A 16,847-nucleotide genomic window follows, 5' to 3' on the forward strand; every position below is an offset into this window, starting at 1 on the left:
TCGTTGTTCATATATAAGGACAGATGGAATTCTCTGTTTCACTTTCTTCTATGAATGACATTTTAAAATCTCAGGCAACGTAATTAATCCCAACCCAGAGAGAGATGAATTCCTCCTGCCTGCTACAAAACTATGAAAGATGGAGAAGCTGTCAAAAAGCAAAACAAAGTTGGTGGCAACAGCCAAATGGTACTCTGCCACCATCTTTTCTTCCTTGCTATTTTGTGTTCCTTGTTTTTTGTTGATACCTTTGGTTTTGGGGTTTTATTTTAGCTATTCTGAGCCCTGGTGTAAGAAGGTTGTGGACTAAAATTTTAATTGTTTAAGAATTTTTCGCCTTCTCCCATTATGGAGGTTTTATTGCATTTGTTTTTATTTTTCTTGTGTTGGATGTTTTTAATGTAATTTATTTTGTTTTAAGCCATTGGGAGTCAGAATGATTTGGCAGCATATGAATTTAGTTACTTATTTCGTTATTTATAATGAACAAACATGGTGGGAATTGAGATGTAGGCAAAGCCTTCAAAATTGAGTAGATGATGATGTCAGCTTCACTTTGTGGTTTTAATCACTCATTCCTTCTATTCCAGTTATGGAAAAAAAATCAATTTTTGGTTATGTCTTCCAAATAAATAAAGAGCATAACAAGATTAATTGTTCCTCCTGACAATTGTTATGCCCCGTCTGTTTCTGTTAACATTAACTTGGCTCAAGAACCCACATTATTTTGGGAGCAACAGCCAAGTCAGAGATTGAAGCCCTGCAAGAGTGCAGAGGATCAGAGTTTCACTGTATCTGTGCTTCCTCACTTGATTAAATTGAATGCATCCCTGGTTGATGGATTGGCCAAGCCCTTAAATCTTGTCTTCGAGAAATCCTGGAGAACTAGTTTAAGTACCAGATGATTGGAGGAAATGTCTCTCCCCAGTTTTCTGCCCAGACCTGGCAGAAGAGGCATGCTCCAGGTCCTGTCCATGACAGTGCCATCTGCTGGCACCCAGGACAAGGGCCCCATGGCACTCACCCTCTGGGACATCATCCCTTCCCCTCCCGCCCCCCACAATCAGCCTTGCCTGGACCTTGCTGGCCTTTCACAAGGAACTAAAAACTTGGCTCCGCCATCTAGCCTGAGGCCCTGGCAGTGTGGGTGAGCCCATTTCATGGGATGTTATGAATGTTCTTGGCAACTATTTTTATGCAATTGATGTTGTTTTCAAATTTTGGCTGATTCATCTTGTTTTTATCTTGTTTTAATTGTTAACCGTCCAGCGTCATGTATATGAGATGGGCAACCATATAAATTTAATAAATAAATAAATCTGGGAACTACAGACCAATCTGTCATTGATGCCTACCCAGGTTCTGGAATGGATCATTCAAGAGACTAACCTGTAATCAGTTCCAAAACAAGGCTGTCATTAATGGTAATCAGTGTGGATTTGTTCAGAATAAATTTAGCTGGGGTCTCTTTATCTCAGTTTTGGATCAGGGACCTCCCTTAACAGATTGTGCCATTGTACTTCATCTTGACTTCAGCAAAGCACATGAAAAAGTGCCAGATGACCTACAGTTAAGTGGACACAGAGGTGGCTTGAGAATCATACATTGGGGAGAGGCACCCGGTGGACTAATACACGGTTCAGTCCTGAGACCTCTACTTTTGTTCTGTTCAGACTATGCAACCAGGCAGAGTAATATCAACAATATTATTTATTAAAAAACTATTTATAATAATTAAGTCCTTGAAGCGTGAAGAATTGGATTCAATCAAGCCCAGCTGGCAATGACCAGACCATGAACAGGACTCCTCAATGGGAATTGGATGGCTAGAGGACTGAGAACTGAACTGGATGGGACTTGAAGACCCGCACTGCGCTGGAAGCCGGTAATTGGAGTCTTGAAGCAAGACTAAGGACTGGAAACAAGGCTGGGCTCAACTGGAAGCTCTGGGCTAGGCTGGACCCCCTGAACTGGAGACTTGGAGCAAGACTGGAAACTCAGAGCAAAGCTAGACTCGGCTGGAAGCCCTGGACTAGACTGGATTCTCTGGACTGGAAACTTGGAGCAAGACTGGAAACTTGGAGCAGGACTAGACTCAGCTGGAAGCCCTGGACTAGACTGGATTCTCTGGACTGGAAACTTGGAGCAAGACTGGAAACTCGGAGCAAGGCTAGACTCGGCTGGAAGCCCTGGACTAGACTGGATTCTCTGGACTGGAAACTTGGAGCAAGACTGGGAACTCGGAGCAAGGCTAGACTCGGCTGGGAGCCCTGGACTAGACTGGATTCTCTGGACTGGAAACTTGGAGCAAGACTGGAAACTTGGAGCAGGACTAGACTCAGCTGGAAGCCCTGGACTAGACTGGATTCTCTGGACTGGAGACTTGGAGCAAGACTGGGAACTCAGAGCAAGGCTAGACTCGGCTGGGAGCCCTGGACTAGACTGGATTCTCTGGACTGGAAACTTGGAGCAAGGCTAGACTCAGCTGGAAGCCCTGGAGTAGACCGGATTCTCTGGACTGGAGACTTGGAGCAAGACTGGGAACTCAGAGCAAGGCTAGACTCGGCTGGAAGCCCTGGACTAGACTGGATTAGACTGGATTCTCTGGACTGGAAACTTGGAGCAAGACTGGAAACTCAGAGCAGGGCTAGACTCAGCTGGAAGCCCTGGACTAGACTGGATTCTCTGGACTGGAAACTTGGAGCAAGACTGGAAACTCGGAGCAAGGCTAGACTCGGCTGGAAGCCCTGGACTAGACTGGATTCTCTGGACTGGAAACTTGGAGCAAGACTGGGAACTCAGAGCAAGGCTAGACTCGGCTGGGAGCCCTGGACTAGACTGGATTCTCTGGACTGGAAACTTGGAGCAAGACTGGAAACTTGGAGCAGGACTAGACTCAGCTGGAAGCCCTGGACTAGACTGGATTCTCTGGACTGGAGACTTGGAGCAAGACTGGGAACTCAGAGCAAGGCTAGACTCGGCTGGGAGCCCTGGACTAGACTGGATTCTCTGGACTGGAAACTTGGAGCAAGGCTAGACTCAGCTGGAAGCCCTGGAGTAGACCGGATTCTCTGGACTGGAGACTTGGAGCAAGACTGGGAACTCAGAGCAAGGCTAGACTCGGCTGGAAGCCCTGGACTAGACTGGACTAGACTGGATTCTCTGGACTGGAAACTTGGAGCAAGACTGGAAACTCAGAGCAGGGCTAGACTCAGCTGGAAGCCCTGGACTAGACTGGATTCTCTGGACTGGAAACTTGGAGCAAGACTGGAAACTTGGAGCAAGGCTAGACTCAGCTGGAAGCCCTGGACTAGACTGGATTCTCTGGAGACTTGGAGCAAGACTGGGAACTCAGAGCAAGGCTAGACTCGGCTGGAAGCCCTGGACTAGACTGGATTCTCTGGACTGGAAACTTGGAGCAAGACTGGAAACTCGGAGCAGGGCTAGACTCGGCTGGAAGCCCTGGACTAGACTGGATTCTCTGGACTGGAGACTTGGAGCAAGATTGGGAACTCGGAGCAAGGCTAGACTTGGTTGGAAGCCCTGGACTAGACTGGATTCTCTGGGCTGGAGACTTGGAGCAAGACTGGACTGCAAACCTGGGGCGAAACTGTGGAGTAGAGGAACGACAAGGTGGGACTAAGGTTGCTGGACTGGGGTGGGATCTTGGAGCAGGACGAAAGGCACGTCCGGAACGTACACAGGATAACTGCAGAGTTCCAAATGGATGCAGGCTGAGATGGATGGGCTCGGCGAATACAGGATCCTCGGTGGCAGCAGAAGCAGGATCCGAGTCCTCTTCAGTGTGGAGCAAGGGTGCTGGTTCCTCTTCAGCAACAGATGCTGACTCCGATGCAGATAGGGACTTTTCCACTGAAGCTGCAGGCTTGCAGGATCAGTTGTCTCCAGCAGCTTGCTCTTCGTGCATCTGCCTTTTATCCAGATCCTTTGGGTACCTGGACCCTTCTGCAGCCAATCGGGCTGCCTTCTGCTTCACACACTTTTCTGCCTGTCATTGGGGCGTGCTGATTGGAGGATTTGAATCCTCCCCTGAATCCTGGCCAATCAGCGCCTTGGACTCTTCCTGCACTGCTGACTCATCCTCTGGTTTCATTTTCTTGATTTCAGCCCGGTAAGTTTCCATTTCCTCCTTTGACTCAGAAGGAGTTTTGCTTTCTGAGTCAGAGGCAGGCTTGACTCTGACAACTCTTCAATGTTTTCACAGAAATGAAATTCAAAATTATCTCGATAGGGGAAGGAAATGGGCGGAAAATAGCAGAACGACATCTAATAGAGAGAAGTGCAAACTTAGTTACTTAGGAAACAAAAATCAGGTGCACAGGTATCGGATGGAGAACACCTGGCATGTGAAAATGAGGGTGGAATAGTAGCAGAATGTGAATGAATATGAGCCACCAATATCGTGTAGCTGCAGAAAAGGTGTGCAAAAATATAATTTCCAATGTATGGGAGATAATTATACTACGTTATTCTGCTTCCATCAATCTGAAGTCCTGGGTCCAGTTCTGGGCCTCCACTTTAAGACAGATGCAGAGAAACTGGATCAGATTCAGAGAAGGGCAACCAGGATGATCTGGGGACTAAAGGAGGATTGAAGGAGCTGGAAACATTTGGCCCTGAGGAAAGAGCCCTGAAAGGGGATATCACAGCACTTGTCAAAGGCCTGAAAGAATATCACATAGATGAATTTCAAGACTAGTCATCTCTCATTTCAGAGTTCAGGGCACAGCACAAGGCGACTTGAGTTACAGGACAGCAGATTCTGGTTGAATATTAGAAGAAACTTCCCAATTTAAAAACAAAACAAAACAGTTTGGCAAGGCAACCAATTTGCAGAGAGGTTTTTGGCTCCCCTTGATTTGGTGTGTTCAGGCAGAGGCTCGGCAGCAGACATGTCTTTGGGTTGCTTTAATTTGATTCCTGCCCTGAGCAGCAGCTGGACTTGATGGCCTCGGTGGCCCCTTCAACCCTGAGATCCCATGATCATTTGGTTCCATTCCAACCTGGATTTGGAAACCAAAGTCTTTGTGCCTGCCTTTCTGAATGGTTAATGCAGAAGAATGGGTAGCGGGAACGTTCCCTTGTTAGTTCTCCTAAGCTTTTCACTACCGGTTGATCCTTCGGAACAGTGTCCTCGCAGGTGATGTGCCTGGGACGAGTTTCAAGACGGTTGCATTTGGACAGCTCTGTTGATAATCATCAGGCTGGCTTCAGAACATAGTTCTGCAGGGCTTCACCTCTGAGTTTTGGAATTTGGCTTCTGGAGTGCCACAGAGTTCCATTTTGGCCCCATGATTTCTCAGCATCTCCTACTCACAAATATTTGTGAAAATGAAATGCCTGGGAGGTTTGGACTTGCTGTTACCAACAGGCAGATAATGGAGAACGGCACTTTTGTTTTCTACTTTCTGCCGATCTCCTGGTGCTTCGGGGACCGATGAGGGTGACCATAATGGGGCTCAGTCATGACTGCTGGTCTGATGTTGGACTGCGCTCTCTCTCTCTCTCTCTCTCTCTCTCTCTCTCTGTCTGTCTCTGTCTCTCTCTGAAGGACCAGGCAGGGTCCTTTAGAGGTACTCTCTGGATCCAAATCTTTCTTTGGAAACAGCTGTGCCCATATTCCACCTAGGATCCTGTTTATAAAAACCACTGAGCCTTCTGGTTTGGAGACAGCTGAAAAGCTTCAGCTGATGTAGAGTGACAGTGTTTGACTCCTTGCTGGGGGCTGCCTGCACAACACTGTGGTTCTGGGCCAGCTGCTTCAGTTGCCAGGGCCGTGTGTGCAGAAGCAGGTGTTTCTTCTTCCCAGCTGAAATGAAGCAACTGCGGAAAGGGAGAAGCTATGCCTGGAGAGGAGGATGCCAGAAGATGGACGAGCGTTTTCTTGAGTTCTCCCTCCCCAGGTGGCAGACGTCTGCCTGTTCCCCCTTTTCTTTCAGCTCCTGTCTCCTGCCTTCCTCTCATCTCTTCTTCCTTCCATTCCGGGGGCAGCTCCCCCTTCCTCCGTTCCCATCCTGTTGTTTTTCTTCTTTGAGGCTCTTTCTAGGGGGTGGCTTCGATGAATGTCTGAGAAAGAGGGGTTTGGGTGCATGTCATCTAACTGGTGGGAGAATGTTTTCTGAATGAGTGTTTTATCTGACAGGTAATTAATATTAATCAGTTGTTATTAATTCAATTAATATTATTTTTCTGACCTTGACCTTTTTGGGAAGGAGGCCCCTGGCCAGAGTGTGCACCCATTTATTGTGGGTGTCAGTAGGGAGCAGGGAGAGAAGTGCCAAGAATTGGTTTTGGCTAGAACTGACAGGCTTAGAATGATTGACTGACATTGAATCTCAGCACTGTGAAGGTTTTTTGTTGGGGCAGGGTGTCTGTTTTCCTTTTTCAGAGGGATCATTTTATTCTTGTTATTGGCACAGTCTTTGAAAATCTTTGAAAACTGAGGACCCTGTGGGTTCAGCTTGCTGTGGCTCCTAAGAATTATCAGTCAAGGATGGCCTTGTGTGGTTTAGAAACAGTGAGACACCCCCTAGGAAGATCTGCAGGGTTGCTCTGGCGTAGGAGAAGGAAGGGAAGAACTGGCAGCCATCTTCAGGCCTGTGTGCTGCACCATCAGACCCTGAATAAGTTCTGTCAGAAGGAATATGCCCTGAAAATGTCACGTAGCCTAGGCCAGTGTTTCTCAACCTTGACAACTTTAAGATGTGAGGACTTCAACTCCCAGAATTCCCCAGCCAGCGTGGCTGGCTGGGGAATTCTGGGAGTTGAAGTCCACACATCTTAAAGTTGCCAAGGTTGAGAAACACTGGCCTAGACTGCCACGCAGCCAGCAGTCCATTCTGGAAATCATCCTCCCCAGTCTTTGTTTGCCCATCCCATTCCTCTGTGCCTGCTGCATCACTTCTTCATCTTGTTATTAAAAATGTGCCTTTAGGTCAAGGCAACTTTTTATTCTCCTCCTGGATAGGAGAGAGCAACCCCAGAAATCTGACACATAAACCATCTGAAATGCCAGCTTAGTTCAGACTAGAGGGGTGGGATCTTGGCTTTCTTTTACTGGCTTTGTGTGTTGAGTAATTTAAGTTAGGACTTCTGGATTATATACGCCTGGCTCCTTCACCAAAGAAGGCTAGCAAGGGGGTAAGGATGCTTGGCAGATGGAGTCATGCCTGACTCCAGAGGCCAGCATTCATAAAGCCTTGAAATATTGCCCAAAATGGAATCATTAGGTAACTCGGTGGATTAAGAACGCATTCCCTGAACGACAGTAACGTTGCTTGGATTTTTATGGGTGATATTGACCGTTATATTGTATTATCACTCTCTTGGATGAAATGGTAATTTAAAATGTCTTTCTCCTCTCATAAAAAAGGATCACATCTTTAAGCATATTTGGTGTCTGCATCAGTTTTTAAGATATGGTGCTTTTTCATTAGCAGCACAACTCCCAGTAGCATTAGTAAATCTTATTAAAGTGAAGGAATGAAGATATAATGATACGTAAACAGCATCTTGAATATTTGAAGAATTCAACCAGCTGAGTTTCATGTTTGGATTCTAAAATTCAAATTTTGGCTGAAGTTTAACGTTGCATTTTCAGGTGCAAAATCTGATTCCCCCTCCCTCAGAGTTACAATAATTTGGAAAATTAATTTCAGCTCTTAAAGTGAAGTTCCAGTAATCCCATGAATACCTCTATTCTGCTGAAAGGCAGGTTAAGATAAAGAAGAAAATTAAACAAAGAGATATTAATATTGTTCTAACTTGTACCTTTTTTTTAGGTATTAACACATTAATAGCAAATAATGTTTATGAAACAGCGTATCCCCTACATGATGTAGGTATACACTTTTAATCCTAATTTTTATAAGAATTGAGTTCAGAATGAAAGTACTGTTGATATTTGTTTTGTGTTAAATTCAGCAGGGTCCCAAATATTATTCTGGGGGAAAAGGAAATGCATGTATTGGGTTCCAGGCACCTTCCCTTCCCTTATTCTTCTTAGCCTGCCCTGATTCCACTTGCAATAACCCAGAGCTTGTTGCTCCCTCAAAAATCCATGTCCTGAAGATAAATATCTCAGTAAGAAGGATCTAATAGCACAGATTCTTCAGGCTTCCCAACAATTTGTCAGCGTTTACCCCTAGCACAAAGGTCTCCACGCCTACTTCTCCATGCTGAAAATATGGACAGTGGGAGCAGGATGGGAATGCAAAAGCGGGTGTTTCTCAACACAGGGATGTCGGTTATGCCAACAACTACCAGTCACTCAGCTTCAAGTCCAAAACATACGGGCAAATAGTTAATTCAAGCATGGGATGGGCAGGAAAAAGATGTGCTTGATTTAATGTATAAAGACAAAACTTACCTTCCTGTCGACAGAGGGTAGAGAAATATTTAAGTGGCTTCTTCCTAGTATGCAGTGAAGATTCTTCTTTAATCAAGATGTGAGACTGAGCATGTTTAGCGCAGATCTTGTTCGTGGTGGGTGGGACAAATATCTCTCCAGAAGTGCAAAATCTAAAAAGCTAGGGTTTTTTTTTTTAATCGTATGGCATAGCAGTTCGGTGTTCATGCTGCTTTTTCTTGCTGGGAAATCCTTGTGAGGTCTAGCAGCCAGATGTGCAGACTATTTAGCCGTGACAAGTCACGCCTGGGGTGCACCACGAGGAGGCTAGTCTACGTTGCACCGAGTTGGGCTGAGAGGGAGTGACTGGCCCAAGGTCACCCAGCCGGCTTTTGTGCCTAAGGCGGGACTAGAACTCTCATACCACGCCTGATTGGCTTTTGGGCTGAGAGAAGGTGACTGGCCCAAGACCACCCAGCCGGCTTTCATGCCTCAGGCGGGACTAGAACTCACAGACTCCTGGTTTCTAGCCCAGAACCTCAGCCACTAGACCAAACTGGGTCTCTAAAAAGCTAGTGATCTGAAGAGTAGAAGACAAAGAGAAGGTGGTCCATAGGACAGGCAGAATTTGTTTCCTAAATGAGCATACTTGAGAAGGGAAGCGAGAAGGGAAACGCATCTGTATATACCATCACATACACAACAGGTGTGGGAGGACAGTACCTTTATATAGAGTGAGCTGCTAAGGGCCTTAAGCACCCCCTAAAAGCATAAAAGTGTTGGGAGAAACTTAAGATTTGCCATCAAATGCTCTAAAAAGATAGGAGGGAGAGGGCTTATCTCTCCCCACCCAACAAAGACAGAATGGAAATATTCTTCCTAGTCAATAGCAATTTGATATGATGGTGGTGCTGCCAGGCTCTATTGATTTGATACATTCTATAATTTATTCCATCTCATTGACACCGTCACCAACCATCTTTCAGTTCGGTCTCTGGTTCAGGAAGTTTTCAGGGTAAAACATGACAATGAAAGAGAGGTTAGAAGGTGGTAAAGCAGAGAGGGATATGGGAAAATACAGGTATTAATATCACCTTTGGGAATTGCTAAAGGAAACCATGAGCTTTATCAGTAAAGTACTTTGGAGAGTCAAGAAGTCCAGGTCAGCACTTTCATTTTACAAGATAGAGAAAAATTAGACCTGATCGTTCCATTAGCAATGTGAGATAAGTTTTCATCTGAACTGCAGGGAAATTATAGGTCTGGACTAAAAAGCAGATTGTATAGAGCAGTGTTTCTCAATCTTGACCGCTTGAAGTTGGGTGGACTTCAACTCCCAGAATTCCCCAGCCAGCATGGCTGGCTGAGGGTTTCTGGGAGTTGAAGTCCACCCATCTTCAAGTGACCACAGTTGAGAAACCCTAGTTTAGACTGTGTTTGGCTTAAAACATTTCAACAATTTAGTGTTACTATGTATTGTACTATTAAAATGTGCCATTGCCTTTCCAGGGTGAATATGAAGGTGAAAACAAGGAAATGAACGAAAGAAAGGTAAAATATTTTGCGGCCTCCCTTTGGTTGGTACGAAAGTCGTAAGCATGGACTATTCATTGCAAATCAGTCTGTCATTAAAAGACTTGTGGACAAAGAAGACACAATCCAAGCTGAAGTTCTCTTCCTCGTTGATTTTGATAGGGATTGCACAGAAGGACTTTCCACTGGTTTGGAATCAGTGTATTATTATTATTATTGTTATTGTTATTGTTATGATTATTATTCCTTCTGGAGTGAAAATTGAACTCCTGGACGAACAAAGCTGCTTTAGTAGGTCAGGCTGTAGCTCACCCAGCACTGCTTATTGCTGTGTCTCCAGTAGAAATAGTATCCTCCAAACTTTGCATTTTCAAATCATATGGGAACAAACCGGAGTTATCCGAACTATGTGGCTTTGTGAAGTTTGTAATCCAGTTTGCCTTCTCTCTCTCTCATCATTGCATATGGAGAAATACAACAAATAAACAAAACACACACAAACACACACTCACATATAATAGCAAAAAGTCTACAGTTTGCACGCATCCATGAAAATAGTGTATGTATAAGTTAATTATATTACTTTTTATATTTATGGTATTAGGAAATTTAGATATTAAGGACATGGTTCATGAAAGATGTACATTGAACAAAATGTACATATATACAGGCATATATTTGAAGAAAGATGTCCTGAGACACATACACGTTTTAGCAAAAGTTCTGAAAAAATACACGCACAAAACTAATAAATCCAACCTGAAAGATCTGCCAAAATGTAAAACTGAGAAAACTCAAAATTGGCAACTTTATCCATCCCCATTGCTGGCCTTGCCAATCTTCTTGCTTCCTATCCCAGTGAAAAGTTGGCAGCCCTTTGATTACTGGATGTACAAAACTGTAGTTAGTTTGGAAAGAAGTTTTAAAAGTTCACTGGGGTAAATGCGAGAGGAAATTCTGCTGTGCAGACTCCATGCAGAAGGAGGGACCCCTTCCTTTTAATGGGGCCTCTCTCCATCACGAAGCACCAGCCCCAAGCAGTGCTACTATAACAGGGCTACAGAAATCCAGATGGCCAGTTGCAGCAAAATCACACAGAGAAGACTCCAGTTCTTTGCTGCCTCTAATTGTTGTCTGGACTTTTGCAGCCAAAGGAAAAGAGGAAGAGGTGTTTGCCACCAAGGGGTGCAGAAAATCCATGAATGGCTAACACGGAGTCAAAGACCGAGAGACCCATGCAGGGCCTGAGGAGGAGCATCTCTTTTATATGTGAAGGGGAGGACTGTGTGTGCTTCACTAAAACAGTCCTCTAGATGACAAAATGCTAAAAGAGTAGCAAATCAGAAGGACTAGTTGGCTGAAATGATAGAGTGGGGTAGGGTGGGGTATGGAGGGAGACGACTTTAAGTTGCCTGGAAAAATATCCGGGCAGCAAATTGGGCTGCCCTTCCTTTTATCCCCTGGCAAAGTGTTAAGTATTAAAAACATAAAAGCCCCCCCCCTCGCAACATACTGCATGGATTGTGCGCATATGTTCCTCTTGCAGGACCGTTAAGTCCTGACTGTAGAATTTCTGTGCGTATCATCTGTTTTCTATCTGGACTTGAACAGTTTCAGTGTTTAATTTCCTGGCTGCCCAGATCAGATTTAAAGGGAAGAGAGACATTTCTCCGAAGCAGGCCTCCCCTCTCGCTGGTGGCCCTTTTAAGATGCAGCGGCAACGTCTGTCCCCCGCCAGCAATGCGTGGCCCCCAGTCCAAGGTGGACAGAGATCATCTGGCTTGTATTACCCTGGAAAGGAAGGGCTGTTGATTAAGATTTATGGACCAGCTCATCGGGCAAAAGGTAATCCTCGTGAACCCTCATTATGGAAAAAGGCCCCTGACAGAAGGGGCATCCTCACAAAGGAACATTATGCTCAGCTCATGCTCCCCCTACAACTGTTAATTTAGCTGCAGAGATACTTCCTTGGGCAAGATCGCAGTCTTATATTTACTTCATTTAAAATATATATCCCTATAAAAAGGGGGGGGGAATCGTGGATCTCTTATGTACTAAACAAAAAACTAATTCAACATATATGTTCATATTATACAGTTAAGATATTAATATTTAAGTCAGTCTACTTAATAGGAAAAAATGAAGGGTAGAAACTTGTGTACGAGGTCCAAATCTGCAAGATGTCCTTCAGATGAGACAAAAGAGTTTGCCCAGCTCCAGAAAGCAAGGGGAGGTCTTCAGTGCCCCCTCCCTCATTTGAGTGCCAAGGGCATCAGCCCCTCAAGGTCAAATGAAAAATGCCTCTTGCAGAGAAAGGATTGGTGATTCAAGGGGACCTGGAAATCAGATGGAGGAGATTGTCTTTCCCTTTCATAAGCACTTGGCTAGTATGAGGAATTTATGTAATGGCTTGATAATTTTTAGGTATTTAAAAATCCAAAGTAGAAAGGATTGGCATCAATTAAAGAAATGTGATTATGAATGCAAAAGATTAAAGCAGAACTCAAGCCATGATAACATTTTTTTAAATCATCGCTTGGTAGAACAGCTATAATTAAAAAAGATTGAAGATTCGTCATATTCTATTTGTCATGCGCTGCCTACCCCTGAATAAGGCTCAGACACTGACTCGGTGGAACAGGCTCTGGTTTATTCATAGCGTAGGTACAGCATCGGGAAAAAAGCTGAGAGTGACAGGAGCGCGCCGGTGCGGGGTTTAAATACCCCGCGCCGGTCAGCGCCCCCTCACTCGCGGTCACGTCACCCCCCTTTGTCCAACACGTTGTCCTGCCGGTAGGTGAGGGGTTGCGAGGCCCCGCTGGCGTTCCGGGATCGCCCATCATCGGTTTCTCTATTCCTCCGGTGATTGCTTTCAGCTGGGCGATCTCCGTTGTATTAGCGCTGATGGCTTGGGTGTGTTCCGTGATCCGTTTAGCTATTGTTTCTTGACCGTTAGTCGTTATGGGTTGATGGCTACTTATCTTGAGCCCCTTCCCCTGTTTCCTTGCTATTGTCATGTGTGCCATTGCGCTGATGACTTCAGCTCAACGGCACTCATGACACTATTCTTGTTCCATATTCTACTCATTGTCCTAACAACCAGGAAACACACTGAGACAAGGAACTGGTCTCTAATATTTATTGCTAGTACTTAACAGGAATCCTAACATACTGAAGAAGCGTGGGAAAACCCAGACATATAACCCCCAAGGGTTAAGGTGGTCCCGATCTGTGTCTCTTTGAATGGCTGAACAATTCATCAGTGCTACGCATGCGCTTGACAGTCTGGATGGGAGCCCCCTGCTCGCCATCCTTACTCATGACACTCATATTCTTTTCCTAGTTCCTTTGTTTCATGTATACTAAATAATTTTCTTTGTTTATACATCATTATAGCAAACTTAACAAGAGCCTCGTGTGGCGCAAAGGGGTGGGTGGCAGTTCTGCAACTGAAACTCTCCCCACGACCCGGGTTCGGTCCCAGCGGAAGCTGGATTCTCTCTCGGGCAGCTGGCTCAGGTCGACTCAGCCCCCCATCCTTCCGAGGTCGGGAAAACGAGCACCCGGCTTGCTGGGGAAGGGGATGGCTGGGGAAGGCAACGGCAAACCACCCCGCTCTATAGTCTGCCAAGAAAACGTCGCGAAAGCAGCGTCCCCCCAAAGGGTCAGATATGACCCGGTGCTGGCACAGGGGACCTTCAACTTTTATAGCAAACTTAATCTCCATCTTGATTATTGATGGGAAAATTTATCTCTACTGAATATTCCAAATGAGACAAATGCAATAATTTTTGTTTTATGCCCAGGGGATCTTAAAAGGTTGACAATATTTGAAGAATATGTATGTCACCATTATTTAATTCCAAAGGAAACCCTTTAATATTAAAGGAAATGTTCATATCAACCTCACAGCCTCTCTTGAAAGTTTTCAGATAATATGGGAAGAGGGCCTGGAACTGGAAGCTGATGGTCAGTTTGGACCATTTAATGGTATAAAATTTTCCTAAAATCTAATTTGGCAGATAATTAAGAACAGACAATGAACATCATCCAGAGATGGTAGTGTATGTCTTTAAAATTAAATGATATTAAACAGTGTCCTTCTAGATAATGTTACAGAGGTTGAAATAGAATTGTTACATATTGCCATCTCTGGTGGCAATCTGCAATTAGTTATTTATTTGGTTAAAAGTTAAAACCATCTTTTAAAAGCTGCCACTTAGGAATTTTTGATATTTTTGTTAACTACCAAATTTACTATAGCAAAGCACTGAAAAAATGAATCTCTTTCTTTGGCTCAGTCTCAGATATCCCAGCATTTAGAAAATCTCTTTCGCCAGTGCTTTAAGACTTTGTTATCTCTCCTGAGTGCTCATCTGAGCAGGTTGGTGGGATATAGATCAAATAAATGAAAAAGGAAAGCACGAGAATTAGCCTGGAGTGAAACTATTTCTCAGCTCTAGAGTGTTCCAAACTGTGTTCTGGACAAATCCAGACCTCGCATGTGTGATTGTGCAGATCACAACTCAAAAAACAACAGTTACAGTATGTGTGAGCAGTCTCTCCATTATTCTTAACTCCTCCTAATGCTGCTTCAGTACCATTATTCTGATTAGTCCCATGGCAGGTCCTAAGCACTTGGAATGGCTTAGTGAGTGGGGGTGGCACTAACAGTGCCACAAAGACAGTGGGCAATGATGTACCAGAGGGAGTTTGGCAACAAGGGTACTTAACTTCTGCATAACATTCACCATCTTTTACAGCTTGTATTCTCATTCCAGGGATTTGACAAATGCAGAGGGTATTCAACTAGGCTTTCTGTAGTGTTTAGAACTCTTTCCCCTAACAGGAAAAGAAAAAGTTTCAGGTCTGAGCTCATGTCTTTTGTGGCTTAATCCAGACTGAAATCAAGGGCTGAAGGATTCTCCTGTTGCTACTTGGAGGTCCTATGTACTATGCAATCATTATCTGTGTTTATTTGTCTGTTTTCCTTTCTTTCTCTCAGCTGTTATATCGAGAGTGGGCAAGATATGGAGCATTTTACAAGTTTCAGCCTATTGACCTCATAAGGTAAAATGTTCTTGGTTAATACAAGCTATCCGTGTTCCTTTCTATAGCATCACATAAAACTCCTGTGCATTAATCTCATATATGGAGGTTGGGATGTCCCCTCTCCTTTCCATCATACACTGTGGCACACTTTAGAGTAGAATCTCATAACTATTAATGGAAACAAAATGTTCTTTTTTTTCCTAATCTTCTTCCTTAATAGTGTTTGAAGTTCTGATTCAGGAATTCACTTCAATTACAAATCCTGTAATTGATCAAGAGATTCATTTGCATTTCTGTGCCTAGAAGCAATAATAAAATTATTTAGAATTAAAGGTTTGATTGATATTTAGAATTAAATTAACAGAACGTCTTGGAAAAGCTTCCCACCCAGTATATAAAATTAAATATTGACATCCCATGAGATCAGCCTTCAATGAGCCAATTCATGGGATAACCTTTATTCTAACTCTAGCTTTGTTGAGTCCTGAAATCAGCTCCCACTGTAGGATGTGAATCAGATTTGGTCAAATCCTGGCTGAGGTCAGAATGATTATGTACTCCAAAACTTAGATGAGAACTCTGTAAGGGACCCAAACTGAATCAGGAGTGACAGGAAGCCTGTCTTATGACTCAAATCTTCCTACCGCTGCCCCTCCCCGCCAAAAAAATATCTGTTTTTTTTCCATAAAATATAAGGAAGGGAGAATAAGAAGGGAGAAGAGGACAGCTGACTGACTGACAGAACTGCCTTTAAAACATGGGAAATGGTTCACCTGGGACTTTTCAAACACAGGGTTTTGTGGGAGTCCTTTATTTGGAGAAAATTCATTTAATTATGTCCCCATGCCCCTGCGATAATTCTTCCCCGGTTTTTCTTCCCTTGAACTGGGCACTGCAGGGGAAGAGCAAAACTCTGCTTGAGTAGATAAGATACTTTTCTGCAGATCCAAGCAGTCTCACCTCCAATAAAAAAACAGCTTCTACAAAGATTAAGGATCTGGTACTATATGAAGTTGTACCTGCAGACCCAAGTTTAAACCATGACCTTCGTTCTGTCACCCCGTTGTTGTGAAGGACTGCTTTTAACCTGCTTCTCAGACTGGTTGGCCATGCCTTGACGATGTCTTCAAATTGGTCCTCTCTGGTCTAGGGTCCTTGCTTCCTAACAACCCTCCTTGTTGGCTTCAACCCTCACAATAGGGGTGTCCTTCCAAAATTTAAAGGGGTCCATTTCCATCAACATGGTCCAATTTCTCCAAAACTAGATAAATATTATTCCCTGGAGTCTCTAGTGTAACTGTAAACTAACCTATGAAATTAGTATCTCCTTAGTATGCTACTAATCAGTGGGAAAACTGTCAGGAAACACTGTTCCCACCACCATTGCTCTTATGACATCACAAACAAGCAGATGCCTGTGTCTACTCTCACTGAAGATAATCATGACTTGCCAGCAGTGTAGACTAAACATGTGATCTTGGACATCTCCAGTATTTTATACATTAGGTTCTCCCAGAGGTTATCCCTGGGGACTCAGTTTAAAGAAAATGTGCTTGGAAATGAAGAGGATCAAAAACAACAGTGTGGAGAGAATGAAGTTACAAGGCTAAATTTTGGCTGTACTAGTTCACTTGCTGAGCTTTGTCTCAGATAATATTTCTGCTTACCATGTGGTTGTATAACACATAATTATTTGTACATTATATGATTCATAGATCATCAAATATGTAAAGAGATGGAGTGGGATAAGGGGAAGTAAACTGAATAGGTTACTCAGCAGCATTTGATGTGTTTTCTTTTCTGAAGGCATTTCAAATTTCTTCCAACATATGCATCACATTAAACACTGTTTCAGATAGCCCCAATTCATTATTTCTTTATCTTCTCTTCTCTC

General features: G+C 43.9%; 1 protein-coding gene across 2 annotated transcripts in view; it reads left to right on the forward strand.

Moving 5' to 3' along the window:
• The window catches only part of ANO2 (anoctamin 2), a 126,108-nt gene that overhangs the window by 26,213 nt on the left and 83,048 nt on the right, over positions 1-16,847 (forward strand). For both annotated transcript variants that reach the window (XM_063308379.1, XM_063308380.1), the window contains 3 exons: positions 7,803-7,858; positions 9,878-9,919; positions 14,907-14,971. In XM_063308379.1, coding sequence (XP_063164449.1) covers positions 7,803-7,858; positions 9,878-9,919; positions 14,907-14,971 — 163 coding nt within the window. The remainder of the gene's footprint in view (positions 1-7,802; positions 7,859-9,877; positions 9,920-14,906; positions 14,972-16,847) is intronic.

This window comes from Candoia aspera, chromosome 7 (assembly GCF_035149785.1).
Source record: "Candoia aspera isolate rCanAsp1 chromosome 7, rCanAsp1.hap2, whole genome shotgun sequence".
NCBI classification, from domain to species: domain Eukaryota; kingdom Metazoa; phylum Chordata; class Lepidosauria; order Squamata; family Boidae; genus Candoia; species Candoia aspera.